At 29.2% G+C, this 15834-nt stretch overlaps 2 protein-coding genes and 1 pseudogene across 3 annotated transcripts; 1 reads left to right on the top strand and 2 right to left on the bottom strand.

Moving 5' to 3' along the window:
- Positions 1–4852: 4852 nt before the first annotated feature.
- Positions 4853–5849, bottom strand: LOC135957792 (mitochondrial import inner membrane translocase subunit TIM50-C-like; annotated as a pseudogene).
- Positions 5850–6472: 623 nt separating this feature from the next.
- Positions 6473–8344, top strand: LOC135957656 (zinc finger protein 226). The gene is made up of 2 exons (XM_065508438.1): positions 6473–7441; positions 7504–8344. The coding sequence occupies exons 1-2, from the start codon at positions 6557–6559 to the stop codon at positions 8158–8160; spliced, it is 1542 nt and encodes a 513-aa protein (XP_065364510.1). The 5' UTR covers positions 6473–6556; the 3' UTR covers positions 8161–8344.
- A 491-nt stretch (positions 8345–8835) lies between these two features.
- On the bottom strand, positions 8836–15628 carry aspr (asperous). Of its 2 annotated transcripts, none has more exons than XM_065508439.1 (7): positions 15507–15628; positions 12905–13136; positions 12305–12543; positions 12155–12236; positions 9582–10061; positions 9381–9514; positions 8836–9319 (listed from the first exon to the last, which is right to left on the bottom strand). In XM_065508439.1, the coding sequence occupies exons 1-7, from the start codon at positions 15507–15509 to the stop codon at positions 9080–9082; spliced, it is 1410 nt and encodes a 469-aa protein (XP_065364511.1). In that variant the 5' UTR covers positions 15510–15628; the 3' UTR covers positions 8836–9079. The 2 variants fall into 2 exon arrangements, with proteins under 2 accessions (XP_065364511.1, XP_065364512.1); XM_065508440.1 differs by having other exon boundaries at positions 12977–13136.
- Between the last annotated feature and the right edge of the window lie 206 nt (positions 15629–15834).

Here is a 15834-nt window from a genome sequence, read left to right as displayed (position 1 = left end):
GTTGGAACACTTATTTTTAGTTCAATGTAATAAATATGGGCAGAAACTTATATTACGCAGATGGGATGCTGTCGCAAATAGATATATATATAAATTTCAATAAATAAATAGTTATTGAAATATTGCAAAAAAGAATTTTCAAGCTACTTTGGATTTATTAACTTATTTAGCGCCAAAAAAATAAAAATAATTTCTAATACGTAGAAAATGAAATATGAGATTATTAATGTTCAGAAAAGTATTAAAAAGGGAATGTAATAGTATTAAATGCTATTGAATACAATCAATTTCCAAACATAATTCGAATTTTAATATATTTTACAAGAAATTAAGTTTGATGGACTTACTCAATTAACTAAATAAATTAAACTTCGAATCGAGTTACATAACAAGGAAATGCATTTAAAACCCTCAATCTTAGAAAGCATAAGTTTTCGAAACGGTTTATTTCGCTAATTCATAATTAATTAGTCGGTATATTTAATTGGAAACTTTTTTAAACTATGTGGAACCCCGGAATTATTTAAAGCCAAAAACCAAGAAAGAATGTACATTAACAAATATAAATATAATGTTAAACATTTATTCCCGATTAGGAACTCTAGTCACAACAAAAAATCTAAGGGACAGCTAGCTTAACATTGTAGAGCCTCTTAAAATTATATTTTTATTAATTAATATAAAAATCCTTATTATTAAAATAATTGTTTATAAAAAAATACATTAAACATACAAGAATACGTATACATAAATAAATTTGCGTCCTTTTATTGGTGATGTAATCATAAATTTCTAAAATTTTAAATTCGCATTGTTATCCTTTGTTCGAATTTATTTAAAATGTTATTAACTACTAGAAGGTCTTGAAACTTTGCCTAAATTTATGGGAAATGTGAGGTCGATTCGGACAACAAAACGATTTTAATTAAATTCATACGGAAGTGAAAACTAAAACGTTCTATAGGAAAACAAAAGGGTCCACTTTAAAATTAAAATGTGTAAATGAATGAAACATTTTAAAATATTGTATTTATATTTTTAGATTCTAAAAATATAAAAATATAAAAAATTTGAAGTTGTGCCTTAAGGCATGTAAAGTTTTTGTAACAGAACGTTTTTACGAAAGTTGAACATTAAGAATTGGAACAAACGATTATTTCCACTTTCGTACAAATTTTGTGACAGAACTGTATATTTACCAATTTCTATTTTATCATCGATTTTAAATTATTGATTTAAATTCAATCATATTCAGTTAATGTTTCTGAACCAGAACCTTAGATTCCTACAATTTCTTCATTAAAAGTACACAAAAATATATTTCAAAATTTGTAAAAAATTCGCTCAATACTTATTTAAATAAAATAAATAAATCAAGTATTAACATAATTAATACAACAGTATAAATGCCTGGTATGAATTCTTAATTATTTGTTAATAAAAATATAGTATTAATTAAGTACCAAATAAAAATGTGCTTAATGATAGTTCAAGGGAATTTTATTTTTAATTTTCTAACGTTTTTTTTAGGAAAAAAATGTATGTGAAGTACATGTGTATGTACTATATATGTATAATATATATTTTTTAGAGATCTTGGACTATATGTATTTATAGTTAACTAATAGTTGGGAACTTATGAAATTTTTTGTTGAAATATTTGAAATATGTATACTATGCCAAGGTGTAAGCAAAATATATTGAAGTTGGTGGATTTAAATACAATTTAATAGAAATTTTTAGGTAATAATAAAACCTGCAATACAGTATACATACATACATATAAAAAAACAAATAAACATATTTGGATATAAAAACAATTTGAAAATAAATTACTATTTTTGTAACGCTTGAACTAAACAAAAAGAAAAATAAAAAACTAGTAAAAAAGTAAATAGAAGAATGCATTTAATAAGAAAATCAACAATACACAAAAAAACATATTAAAAGCTATAATATAAAAAACATATAGACATTTTAAATAAATTTGTATAAAACAAAAGCTAATAAAAAAGTTCTCAAACAATCATGCTGGGATTTCTGGTTAGATTCTATTTTAAACCAATTTAGAATAGTTCAAAATTTTCCAAAAATATAAATCGTTTTAATAAAAATAATTTCCTAGCATTTTGTGTAGAACTTGAGCTTTTATTAAAAAAATTGTTATTGAAAACAAAGCCCTTTCCATTTAAATACGAACAAAAATAAAATATAAAAAACAAATACTTCTTTTCTTAAAATTCTTTATCAACCTGTCCATTTAATCCAGCCCAACGTTAAACAATTTTTTAAAATAGTAAACAATATTTATAATAAAATATAAATGAAATGAAATTTGAACAAGGTTTAATAATTGTAAATTTAAACAAATGCTATAATCATTTCTTTTCCTATAAAAAAAAACACAACAACAACATTATTCCAAAGAAAAACGTAATTATCAATAAAAAAAACAATAAATAATATGCGAAACAATAATAAATTTGTGTTTTATTTAAATTGAGTTGAGATAAATACATATTTTATATTTCATGTGAAGGGAAAACAAAGTTTCGAAAAAAATTAATTCTTAATTCAAATTTCATTAAACAGTGCAGCACAAATTATATCATTTTCTTAATTCCTTAGTACTCCAAACGTTCTTTATAGAATTATTCCTTATTGAATAATTCAAGATTTCTTTAATTCGAATCCATTACAAAATAGCTTAATAAAATATGTTGAAAGATTAAAATTTTCTTCAATTCAAGTCTATTGCAAATAGACTTAAGTATTTGTAATAGATTTCATTTTGTAGATGATTTAAAACAAATTAAATGAATAAAATATACATTCATTCAATTTGAATTATGTATGAATTAATTCAACGATGAATGAATTCTATTTAAATAAAAGACCTAGAATAAAGCTCAAGAATTCGATTTTTGAAATGGATTTATGGAATTAATGGCTCATTTTTAATTCCGTATTAAGATTTTAGTGAATTAAACTCAAATTGAGTTAACTAATTAAATAATTCGAAGGCCATATTATTAAAATATTTACCTTTTCACCATATATTCTCGTATATATATGGAAAACCAAATATTACTGTTATTTTGTTGCATTATTAATTATTATTGTATTTGATATATTACATACATGGTTGGCTCCCGATTCCAAACGGTGAAAAAGTAACGGTAACGCTCTTTTGGATTATTTCGATAGGGATACATATTTTGTCTTACTTATATTTGTAATTCAGACCGAATAATAAAATTTCATAATGAATAATAAAATTTACAAAAAATAAAAACTAATTGACAAAGGCAGTATTTTATTAAATTTTTATTTTTATAGTTTAAATTATTTATAGAATATCGGTAAAAATATTTACGATTATATCGGTAATAATATTTAGCGGAGGCGGTAATTGCAGTTATTTCGGTAACAGTAGTAGAGCTGAATTATTTATACCCAACAAGAAATTATGGCGATTATTGTGAATCTTGTTTGGGAATAGTTTTTTGTTAATGACTGTCAACTCTTTGGTATGTGCCGCCATTTTGTATAGAGAAAGTTCTTAACAACTTGTCAAAGCAAGTAATAAAGCAGTTTGTGGTTTAGCAAAATAATTATTTTATTGGTGCTTTTTTAAATTTATAGTTTTAATGACGGTACGCGAACTTTTAAACTGTAAAAAAATCGAGTCCTGAAACAATAATTGTAAGTGATTGCTTTAATTATCAACTTTTATATAATTTTTCAAAATCACAACTATAATCTAGCTAATCTTCAATTAAAAAACTGATTTTATTTATTATAAAAACAAGTAAAAGTGCTTGAAATTATGTGTTACCATTGTATCCATGATTTATATATCAAATAGTCACTGGCGTTGGAGTTTTACGCCATCGACATTTTTGTACTAGATTAAAGAAACAGGTTGGATTTTATCTTTAATCTAGAATGAAACTGCCATGGCGAAGAACGGTTGCGCCAACTGTGACTAGGGGGAGTATATTTCCAAATAACACTTGATAATATTTCGTTCAAAAACTGGTTAATTATTTTTGTTTGTAGTGCCATTTTGATCTCTGATCAAGTCAAGTCTGTTGTTGGAGTAACCAATATGGCATAAATTAAGATTATCAAAACAGTTTGCATTTTAACAATTTTCTTGTATTGATATCTTTCATAATTATAAGCTCAAACATTTTTGCCTGTTCTCTCTTAGTTTAGGAGTTATGGGAATTTAAAGTCAATATATAAAATAGTAAATTTCTCATACCTATATGTATTTAGAAAATGATCATTGAATAATGCTTCAAAATACCTCTTATATAAGTATAATATGAACCATAAATTCCTTTTTGAATTTATATGATAGTACTTCTGATAATTTTGATATACATAAAGTGATTTTAGAAGCCGATGTTCGATACACCCCAGAGTTTTAAGTCCCTTCGCCGGGCCGATGGCAGGCAATACAAAAAATTTGAATGTTAACAGGAAAATATTATGAAAATATAAACTGTTACTGGGAACCAAAAATCTAATCATTTATATTTTTCATCTCTATTCCCCACAAATGATACAAAGTTTTATTTGAAATGTTGTTTATTAATTTTTGTTTGTTTTTGGAATTTCTGTTATTTTTTATAAATATTAGTTATAAACAAAAATTAGCTTATAAACAATATAAAGTTCGAATTCAAGGTAACAAAATACTTTAATTATGGCTGCAACACCACAGCAGGATCACTAAATATGAGGGTAAAAATGTCATTAAAGAAATAATGCAGTAAATGACTAATATTTCATGTCCTTTTTATTGTGTTTTATAAGTTAAAAAAAGAAAAACAGAAATGAATAATGTATGTATCGATAAAAAACGTTCCATTTTACTTTTACCATATGAACAAATTTGTAACTTGGTGCTTATAGTGGTTGAAAGAATATTTAAAGCTATAAGGAAACATTTAAGCTATTAAGTTTTTAAGGTCCCAAAAAATTCCTTCACCTATTCTTAACAATTGGTTTAGATTTGGTTTGTTCTTCGCGCTCGCGTTCTTGCATTTGTTCCAATAGTTTTGCTTGATTTTCGCGGAATTTCATAATGGGATCTTCGAATTGGCGATAATAATGTAAAACTTCACGAACATCGTCAACATCAGTAGTTGCAATGGCTAGATAAGAAAAATAAATATGTATGAAAATAAGGTCATGTGAAATTGTGTTCATTTTTAGATACCTTTTAAGAAATTTATCAAATCGAAGAGTTGAGAGTCATCATCATTACCCTTCCAACGTGCAATGTTAAATGAATTATCTGATGCATTTGTGTTGCATTTGGATCCCAATCAATAACCTGAAAAATGTAATGATGGAATACATAATCATAAAAAACTTTATGTATGGATTTATGTTTACCTTTTTCAAATGAAATGCGTTGCATCGCGTACAAAACGATACATAATGTAGCCATTGGGATCTAAAGCATCTAAAATGGGAAATACCGTCATGCCTTGTTCGGCGGTAAAGACAACAATTTCAAAGTGTTTGGAGCATTCCTGCAAGAAAACATCTACACCGGGACGTTTCTTGAAACGGCAACCAGTCTGATAGGTCCAATCGGGTTGAACTAAAACATCCTTCATTTCCAGAACCAAAGTATATGGTGGTTGTATGTAGGGAGGCTTTAGAGGATCTGGCAATAGTTTTTCTCTCGAAGGTTCTTGTATCATTGGAGCTAAGGGCACATTGTTGTTGTTTACCAATTGTGTAGCATCGTTTACCAACATCACGAAGGGCACAATGCACCAGCTTTGTGAGACCACTTTGAGCCATGTCACTTTTTTCAGCAGTCTAAATCAATTTTTCCAGAGAAAATTTTGCAATTTTCGTCACAAAGTATTTTTCGTAGACAAAATTAAAACCGGTGTAATTTTTTTTGTTGGATAATTACTGGTTAGAATTTTTGTCCATATGTTTTGACAGATGTTGCATTAGTGGAAATTTTTTCCGATAGATGGCACTGCATATAACAGTTACCAATTTTTTTTTAATAATTAAACAAATAGGGTTTCCAAAAACTATATTTAAATAACATTTCATTTTAAATTGTTCAATAAATTTTTTATGAAATTAATGGCCTGTTTCTGACACTCTTGTATTAGCAATTAAATTAAATCGATTGGAACAAATTTAGGAACAAATCAAGATCCCCGTAACTGTTTATATTTTCACAATTTTTTTCTGTTAATATTCATATTTTCTGTATTTTTTATTATTGGCTTTTCGTAGTGAGAAATGGGGGGTCTTCAAACCACTCAGTCTCATAAGATATGCACGGTTTCTGTGTGTTTTGGGTTTTCACGTTATCCAGATGAGTGGGAGTATAAAGCTGAACAATTTTTTTTTTCTACAAATGTTAGCATTATTTGTATAACAACTCTGTTATTGCAATGCAACACTGTGCATAGGAAAAAGAAATTCTCAATTATAATTTTTGCTTGCAGAAATTGTGAATTATCTCTGAAAACAATTGTTTAAATTTAATAATTTTTTTAAAATTATGACTACAAAGCCCGTTAAAGTGGTGATATGCCGAGCTTGTGTTGGAGAATGTAAAGAATATAAATCTTTGTTTAAACAAGGCCTGATAATGGGAGAGGTGTCAACGTTGGCGTCATTGTTGGCTTTCTGTACGAATTTGGAATTCGTGGATGATGAGAGCGGCTTGCCTAGTTTTATATGTACAAAATGTGTCTATGATTTGGTCGGATCTTATATTTTTAAGAAAAAAGTGTTGCAAGCAAATGAAATATTAAGTGGTAATTTAGATGAAGATGCTACTTGTAATGCGGTGAGAAAAGAAGACAATGAAAACGTTATTGTGATAAATGACGCGGAAGCGGATTTGCAAGAGTTAGCGGAAGCTGCTCAAATGAAACGGGAACAATTAGAACAACAATTATTCAATGTTGAAAGCGAAGAAAATGAAAATGGAGAATTTCTAAATTTAACGGTGCTGGATAGTGATGGTGAGGACGAAAATCAACATCAAAATGATGAGGACCCGGAGCCTGAAGAAATGGAATTGGAATATATGGAACAAGATGTAGCTGAAACAACAGAAATCTACCATACAACAATAATTACTGACGAAATGCAACATTTGGATGACGATGGAGAAATTGAGCAAGAGCAACAACTTCAACACCACGAAGATATTGTGGAAGAGGGAGAAAAAACTGAATATGAAATCCAAGTAAATGATATCGAAGAAGATTATACTGAACTGTTGTCAGATAGCCAGGATGGAGTGTCCCAACAAAGTTTTAAACGTCCCACAGAAGATGCAACCAATTCTGCATCAGATAATAGTTTAAGTAATCCCTCAAAAAGACGAAGAATCAATTCAACAGGCAAAGTTGCTAATCCCGATTATCAGTGCAAGGTAAGGCAAAAAATTCAGATTTTGATACAAGAAACAATAACATTGAAGATTATGTATTTTAGATTTGTGGTAAACAATTGAGCAACTCCAGCTCTTTTAAATATCACATGAAATTACATTCTGATGAAACTCCGTACAAATGTGAAGTGTGCGGGGAAGCTTTTAAAACCCGCAATGCTTATGACGGTCACATATCCATACATAATCCAAATAATCCCAACACCTGTAAGCTTTGTGGTAAATCGTATCGTCAGCCATCATCTCTTCGCATGCACATGTTAACGCATTCTGGCATCAAACCATTCACCTGCGAAATCTGTGGCAAAAGTTTAACCCAAAAGTCTGGTTATAAGAAACATATGCTCACACATACTGGCGAAAAACCTTATTCTTGTGACATATGTAATAAATCCTTTTGTATTTCCAGTAATATGTTGGTACATCGTCGCTCTCATACAGATCAAAAACAACACCAGTGCACAGAATGTGATAAATCATTTCTCACCGCGGATCAATTGAAGCGCCATGGAATTATTCATTCAGATGAAAGGCCTTTCAGTTGTGGTGTGTGCGGAAAACAATTTAAACGTCAAACCGCGTGGCGTTCTCACCTGCAAACACATCAGGAACTTAAAACGGATAAATCAATTGAGTTGTTATATTCTGATGAATATGAAGAAAATAATCGTGAAAAGACTACAGTTGTGGAGATATTTTAAATCTTTATTAATCACATACTTGTCATTAGTTTTAATATACTATATACTATTTTAATGCTATTTTGTTTTCAGGAAATATAAGTACATTTAGACTACAGCAACAAATTATTTAATAATGGGTTTATTTTATAGGTAATTTTAGAGTCCGACCGAATATTTAGAGAATAAAAATATAAAAAAATTATGTCAATGCCTCCCATGGTTTTTCTGTATCTGTAATTAAAATTTTGCGTATTTGGGGAAATACTAATTTGTTTGCTATATTTAGGCGAATAAGCCAATTTCATTACTGTTGTTAATTTTAAATAAAACCTATTCAGAATATACTCTGGCTAATTTTAAATATATCCCGAAAGTTTTGCTATTATCATTGTCCGTTAACCCTTAAATCGTGAAGATCAAACGTCAAATTTAGAAATATTTCAAATTTCTAATGGAAAGATTCCGAAATATTATATATTTTAGGTCGACTTCTATGAAACTTAAGAAAAATAAACCTTATAGTCCAAAATTTGTACAAAAAAAGCGCGACAATCGAAATCAACCCTTAAACGCACTTGTAGTCAAAATGACCCCAAACTTTTAAAATACTCGTATCCCCAATATGAATATTTGAGGTACTATAAAAATAAAACCCCTTTAAACTTGACAAAAATAAATTTAAATGTTACTAAATTCTCTTCGATTAATATTAAATAATTCAAATTCATTTTATTTAATTTATAAGCGTAACTGTTTAGCAATAAATTAATAAAAAAAAAACAATACTTGTTACATTTTAGAAAATAATGCCATGTAAAAATATTACGGCGATAAAAGTTATTAGACAGCAAAAGAAAAACAAAAATTATAAAATTAAATAATGACTCAAAAAAACAAAGATTTAAAAGGTTGGCAGTTAAAGAGGAAATTTTTAAAGTTAACACACGTTACAAGAACCAGATGATACACCATGGTACTTGGCAACTGGATAAGTACGAGATTGGCGGCAAGAAACCAAAGCATCGCCGGAAGTTCCGGGTGGACATTTACATACTGCCAAATGTGCTTTGGGTTCGCATTCGGCTCCAGAACCGCATTTACCAATGCAGGGATTAACACATTGATAGTTGATACAAGCCTTATTATCAGGACATTCGCTATTGCTTAGACATTCACCCTTAAATTCGTAGAATAACACAATTAACAAATATTTTTTTGTTTTAATTTCAACAACTTACTCTAGAGCAATGAGTCAATGGGTTGCCGGTATGACCTGGCAAGCAGTTGCATACAGGACGTTCACGTCCAGTATTATCATGACCAGGTATGCAAATGGCATTTGTACCACAGGGATTGGGCTCACACAAATCAGCTATGAAAATTAGCAAAAAAAAAATATATGTAATAACTAATTAGATATAACAAATTTATAAACTCACCTTTGGTAAATGGACGACAACGGACGAAGGGATCACCAGTCATATCACGTGGGCAACTGCACACTGGGGTCAAACCACGTAAATTACAATCAGCTCCAACACCGCAAGCACCATCACAAGTGTTCTTGCATATACCATAGAAACAAGCTGGTCTACCAGCTGGACAATCAGAATCACCATAACACTCAGCACGGCATTGAGTATATGGACTACCAATATAACCCTTAGGGCATTCACAAACGGCACGATGATTATTTACAGTGCTGCAAGTAGCACCAGTACCACATTGTTGGCAAGCGGGTACACATTTAAAATTACTGCACATGTCGCGTGAACTACAATCACCATCATGATCACACTCATGACGACAACCACTTAATGGATTGCCAACATAACCATTTAAGCACGAGCAGGTTGGCACACCACCGACAATTTCGCATTTAGTATTTTCACCGCATGGGCTGGGATGACACTGTTCCTCTAAAATAGTGAAAGAAGATAGTTTTTTTATCAAAACATTAACATTTTTCAAAAACCAGTAAGAGTTATACAGTGACAGTTTCTAATACAATGGAAACTTGTTTGAAAACTATATTCTGAAATTTCAGTTTTCGAAAACATGAACTTTTACCAAATATGTATATCGTTACCTTAATATAGAAAGGTCCTAACTCGTGTTTTTTTTTTTGTAAGCCCAGATTTTCGTTTATTTCAAAATATTTCTTTTTGTAAATATTCGAAACGATATCCTTTTGAATCGAGTTTGGGAGTAAGCCCCCTGATTGCAAAAAAATCATTGTTGTTTTACAATTAGGGTGAAAACCAGAAGCAATAATGGTTTTTGTTTATACCTCAACCATTTATTGGTTGATTTGTCAGATTTTAAAAAATATTTTGAACTCTATGTGAGCCGGTAGGACAGAAGACGCATGTTTTAAAATATACATATGTATGACATTTTTGTTATAAGTTCTTTTTGTAATCAGTCATTATTTCTCTAACTGTGGTAGTAAGTAAACATTATTTAATATTTAAATAAATTTCTTAGAAGTGAACAGAACAGGTTTTTAAAGAGAACTTTAACCAGTTTGGCGCCAAATTAAAAACAATAATAATTTAAATGGCATAGTGGCACCATTAAACGCCAACATGTTTATGTTTATTATTGTTTCCTTTTATTTATGTATGTAATTTATTTTCTTTTTTTTAAGCCCAGATTAAACTATATTATTTTGTGGTTTTAAAAAGTAAATAATAATAATACTTTTGTTGTCTTGTAAGAAGAATGCTATTCGTTTAGATCGAAACTTATCAAAATTCTACTTGCGTTGAAGGCAAACAAGTTTGAAAATAACTACGAATTAAATAAAATTATAAACAATATTGGCGCGTTGTATGGTTATTTTATACAAAGTATTTTTTGTTTAAGTAACCAGAGTGACAGTACAACAAATGAATGAATGTATTTCCTTAAAAGTCCATTGTGTTTTTTGCTTCAAATATGCAGTCATTACATGAATTAAACAGAAATAATTTTAAATGTAGGTTGAAATTATGGGGGACATCATATTGTTTATGTATTTTTATAACAAATTATAATTCTACGTTCAAGATCAAGGTTATTCTAATATTTATTAAAACAAAACTTTAGTAAATATAAATTTGAACAGAGTGATGTAAGAATTGAACATCTTTAAATGGTAATATAAGTCACACGAGTATATTACCATGTACTATAACTTTATTGTTAGGGCGTACGATTTGTTTAATTAATTACAAGTACATTATAATGTGATTTTTCTTTCTTTTTTTAGAACGTTGTATGTTTATGTAATTAGCATGTATTACGTTGTGTATATTTCTATTAATTTATCGTATTCTTATTTTATAAACAAAACAATCACATTTCAAAGTACTTGGTATTTTCTTGACGTCTTAAACGAGAATCAAAGTATTTATACAATTCAAGCAAATTCGATCGAATTCTTTCGTTTTTAACCTCCTGGTTATACCTGATATATTTGTATCATGATAAACTTCAAAATGGTTGTCTAAATAAAAAATTATCAGGTATAGTCTCCATTTATTAGTATTATTTCTTCTTTATGATAAAATTGTTAGTGCTTTTGCTTAGACAACTTTGTCTTGACAAGAAATGTCATTTATTGTTATGATGAATATTTGTCAAGTATAGACAGGGGGTAATATATGGAGTGTGACATTCTCAACAGTGAGAGAATTTAATCTATCTAATTTAGCATGTGCTAAAAATGTCACTATCGGTGTCTTAAATTGTAATTATTTCAATCCAATTTTCGGAAGCTCCAAATAACTTACAAATATGATTGGTACATTAAGATAAGATATAAGCAGATGACCACAACCTCGAACCTTTTCACCTATTTTGTCCCTATATCTCGATTACTAACTCTGTCATGTACATAGACAATATGGATAGCAAATGAAAGGCATTTCAAAGACCTTTCCAACACCGGACCGACAATAGGTCAATTTCAGGAAAATACAACTTTTTGATTGTCTTTTTATGTGGGGGTTTTTAGTACTAAACTTACCAGGATCAGCAAGGCGACAGGAAGTGAATGGATCTCCATTAAATCCATGTGGACAACTGCAAACAGCAACATGATTTCTGGGCTGTAATGAAATTTAAAGAATTTATTTTCAATATCAATATAAATTACGACTCAAAACTCATTACACACCTCACAATTGGCACTATTGCCACAAGCACCAATGCATGGATTAACACAGCGACCATTCTGACATTGCAAATCGCTACGGCAATCAACATTGTCCAAACATTCACCACGATTACAGTGTGTCAAAGGATTGCCACTATAACCGGGAGGGCAGGAGCAAACTGGACGTCCGCCAGCCGTTTCCTGACAAACAGCATTTACACCGCAGGGATTACCATGACAGCCATGGGTTGAAACATCGGCTAAAGTTTTTTTTTTCGAAAGTAAAGTAGAAAAAGTGCAAAGGGCAAGGAAACCAAAAAGGTATATTACAAATGATTTGGTTAGCAAAATACTAAATGTTACTAGTAGGAACATATTGTCTTATAAATACAAAAATATGTTTAAGGAAATAGAATTCAAGATGATAGTTCATTAGTTATGCGAAGAGACAGTGACAGATACAGACAGCTGGAAATCACACACTACAACAGTTTTGTTAAGACAGTTGCAACATTTACAAAAGGACGTGATTGAAAGTGCCAAACATACAAAAAGTGCCAGAAATAGTGCTCAAGAATTTAGAAAAAGTGTCCAAAAGGATTTAAATAAAATTTTGAATACCACGTGATTGTATCTGATCCCGATAAACCAGTCTCTGCACAGTTGTACCATCGCCATAAGTATAATACGTACGTCCACTATAGGAACATGTTGAACATGTATTACGTTTCTCCACCTTTTTTTCCTTCTCTGATTCCGCCGAGACCTCAATATCTGGGACCTTTTCATCTGCATAAGCATATGAGAATGCTATAAGTACTAGGAATGCTCCAAGCAAGAACTGTTTGGAGATCTGAAATATATCAATAATAAGGAATAGATAGATAATTAAATTATTTATTTGCTTTTGTTATAATGAATGACTAATATTTTGCAGCTTTATAGTCATTATTAATGCAAATTTGTTTTATATTTATTTACACAAAATGTTTATCGAAAATGTCCAATATTTAATGTATTAATTTCAAGTTAAACTGTTTTGAATCGCCCACGCCGTTTCATTTAAATAATAATAATACAATCTAATACATATTTGTTAATGTTTTGTTTTTGGTTTTCTAATGCCATTTCACACCTTGATTTACCGGAATCATGACTCAATGGTGATACGATCAGTTACCTGCTTAATGGATTCAACTTAATTTTGTTTGTATAATGAAGTGTGGGAATTAGAACGAAAATTATTTATAGTTAAATTATATAATAAAGCTAATTTAAACAAATCACTATTATGGGTTAACAAAATTTGATATTCTGAAATCTTTTGTCAATGGATTTACATAAAATAATGAAAGTAAATCAATTTTAAATTTGAGTGACTATTAAAACATACAAAAAAATTAAAGTTCTTTAATCAAAGCGAAATATGTATTTGTGTAGTAGCAATTATTACTAGTATACGCCTACATATTTTGCTGTAATATGTAAATTTATGTAAAAAAAATGTTTACTAAAAAACCAAAATATTCTACTAGATATCTGCGTTTTAAACCGATGATTCTGTAATGAAATTAATAAACAGTTCCAAGGGTCACAATTTTGAACAAAGAAATTCTGGCGACAACTTCACCATTACGATTGCTCTATTCCAAAAGAAGATTTGGAAATGAGATTTTCCATGTAAATTTACATGCAATTTAGGATTTATTCGTGTTTATGAAGGCATTTAGAATGAATTCTTATATACTATTGCTTAAGTAGTCCTAAATTTTTATGCTGAGCCACTACATCTGACATGTAATAATATGTTCATTTAATTGTTATTTTCCCATTATTTTCTCAATTTCAAATTAAATATAATTTTCAAATAAAAACTCATTTTCAATCCAAATCAAAAATCTCATTTTCAGTAATCTTTTCTGAATTTCATTCATCTCATTTTGAATTTTTTTCTGAAACTAAATAAAAATCTCATTTAAAATTTTTCTTTTCTGAATATGAAATGGAATTAAATCGAAAAATGTTGAATTTTAGAATCGTTTAAATATTCGTTCATTGATCAAAAAACTTTCTCTAGAATCGCTTAAATTAATCATTTCATAACTCTTCCGAAGCTAACAATTTAAAAAAAATGACAAACGAAAACAAGTACTGACTTATGGTTCGATTATGGATGGCAACCGAACTTCAGTTGCGTATAGACCTATTAGATGACAACTAGATAAGTAACTGAGTGCCTGCCATGTTTTTGGTTATTATATCATCCATACACCTCATTTTGCAATCTATAAGACACTACCATTCTTCATCTTTCTTTTTGAATGTCCCCTTTTTTTAGGAATGGCATATTTTTTTCTTTTTGTCTGACTCTTGAAGGGAATCACAATGGACCTTATGGTCTCCGAGTAGACGTGCACATAGTGCACACCCCTTCCAAAGTTATTTTGTTTAATATATTTGATTGACATTTCACTCTCCTGTCGTTCTATGTATTTATTGTAAGATAATAAATAGCCTTCTCTTAATTTATTTTTTTTTCTGAAGGGACACTACGGTACATAATTAACATTATAATTTCAACTTTAAATAAATTTAATTCAAAGGAAAATTTATATTCTAAAAACAATTGTAACTGTAAAAACAATTTCATGGAGTTGATATTAGTAAGAACGTACCATTAAAATGTTAGTACAATAGCATTTTGTTTAATATAAATAAATAAATAAAAAAAGTACGTGTATGATGTCAATAAGTTTTTTTTATGTGTTTTCATCATTTGTTATTTCAACTTTGTATTCTTAACAAAAACATTTAAGAAAAATGTAAAACAAATACAATATGTAATTTTGTTATGGTGTGTTGCTATTTATTTTCCAAATAAATTAAAAAATATTAAACATTTGTGGTTTTTTAACCATTATTTATTTATTGACAAACACTAATAATTGATTATCAGGATGCAACAGTTAGTTAATTCACGTTTAAAGTAAATACAGTTTTTTTTTTAGAATAAACTCTTCATTTCAATTCCTCTGACATAATTTTGTTTACTTTCCAAGTCACGATTTTTTCTACTTAAAACATCGTGTACTTTGCACACATTTATATAGATTTGATACTCGCACATTTAGCGATTACTAGTAATCCAATGGATGCGTTTGCACTTTAAGCATTTTAATTACCGAACGAGCGAAGAATGAACACAAAACTTAAACTAACTTACCATATTTCTTATGTTATTTTATGTTTGAATTGTTTAAATGAATTAGAATTTCCGGCGATTTAAGCGATCTCGCCGTTGAGCGACAAGCACGTTTGGATAACTAATCAGTTCTCCAATTGAGCAGTAGCTTTTATAAGCATTTTAATGGCTTAGAAGTTGTTGCCAATAATAGTCTTTACTTGAAACGTCAACAGCAGCAGGCAGGCAGCGCTTGGAGCAAACATCACAGAGGGCGGCTTAAAAATTTTTTTGTTAAGTAAAATTATTTGTTTCCATTCAGGTTTCACTAGGGAAGAATACACCACAGACTTGTATTATATTTTTTTAC

Source organism: Calliphora vicina, chromosome 4, assembly GCF_958450345.1.
Source record: "Calliphora vicina chromosome 4, idCalVici1.1, whole genome shotgun sequence".
Taxonomy (NCBI): domain Eukaryota; kingdom Metazoa; phylum Arthropoda; class Insecta; order Diptera; family Calliphoridae; genus Calliphora; species Calliphora vicina.
The sequence above is the reverse complement of the archived record's forward strand: the minus strand, read 5'-3'. Positions and strand labels throughout refer to the sequence as shown.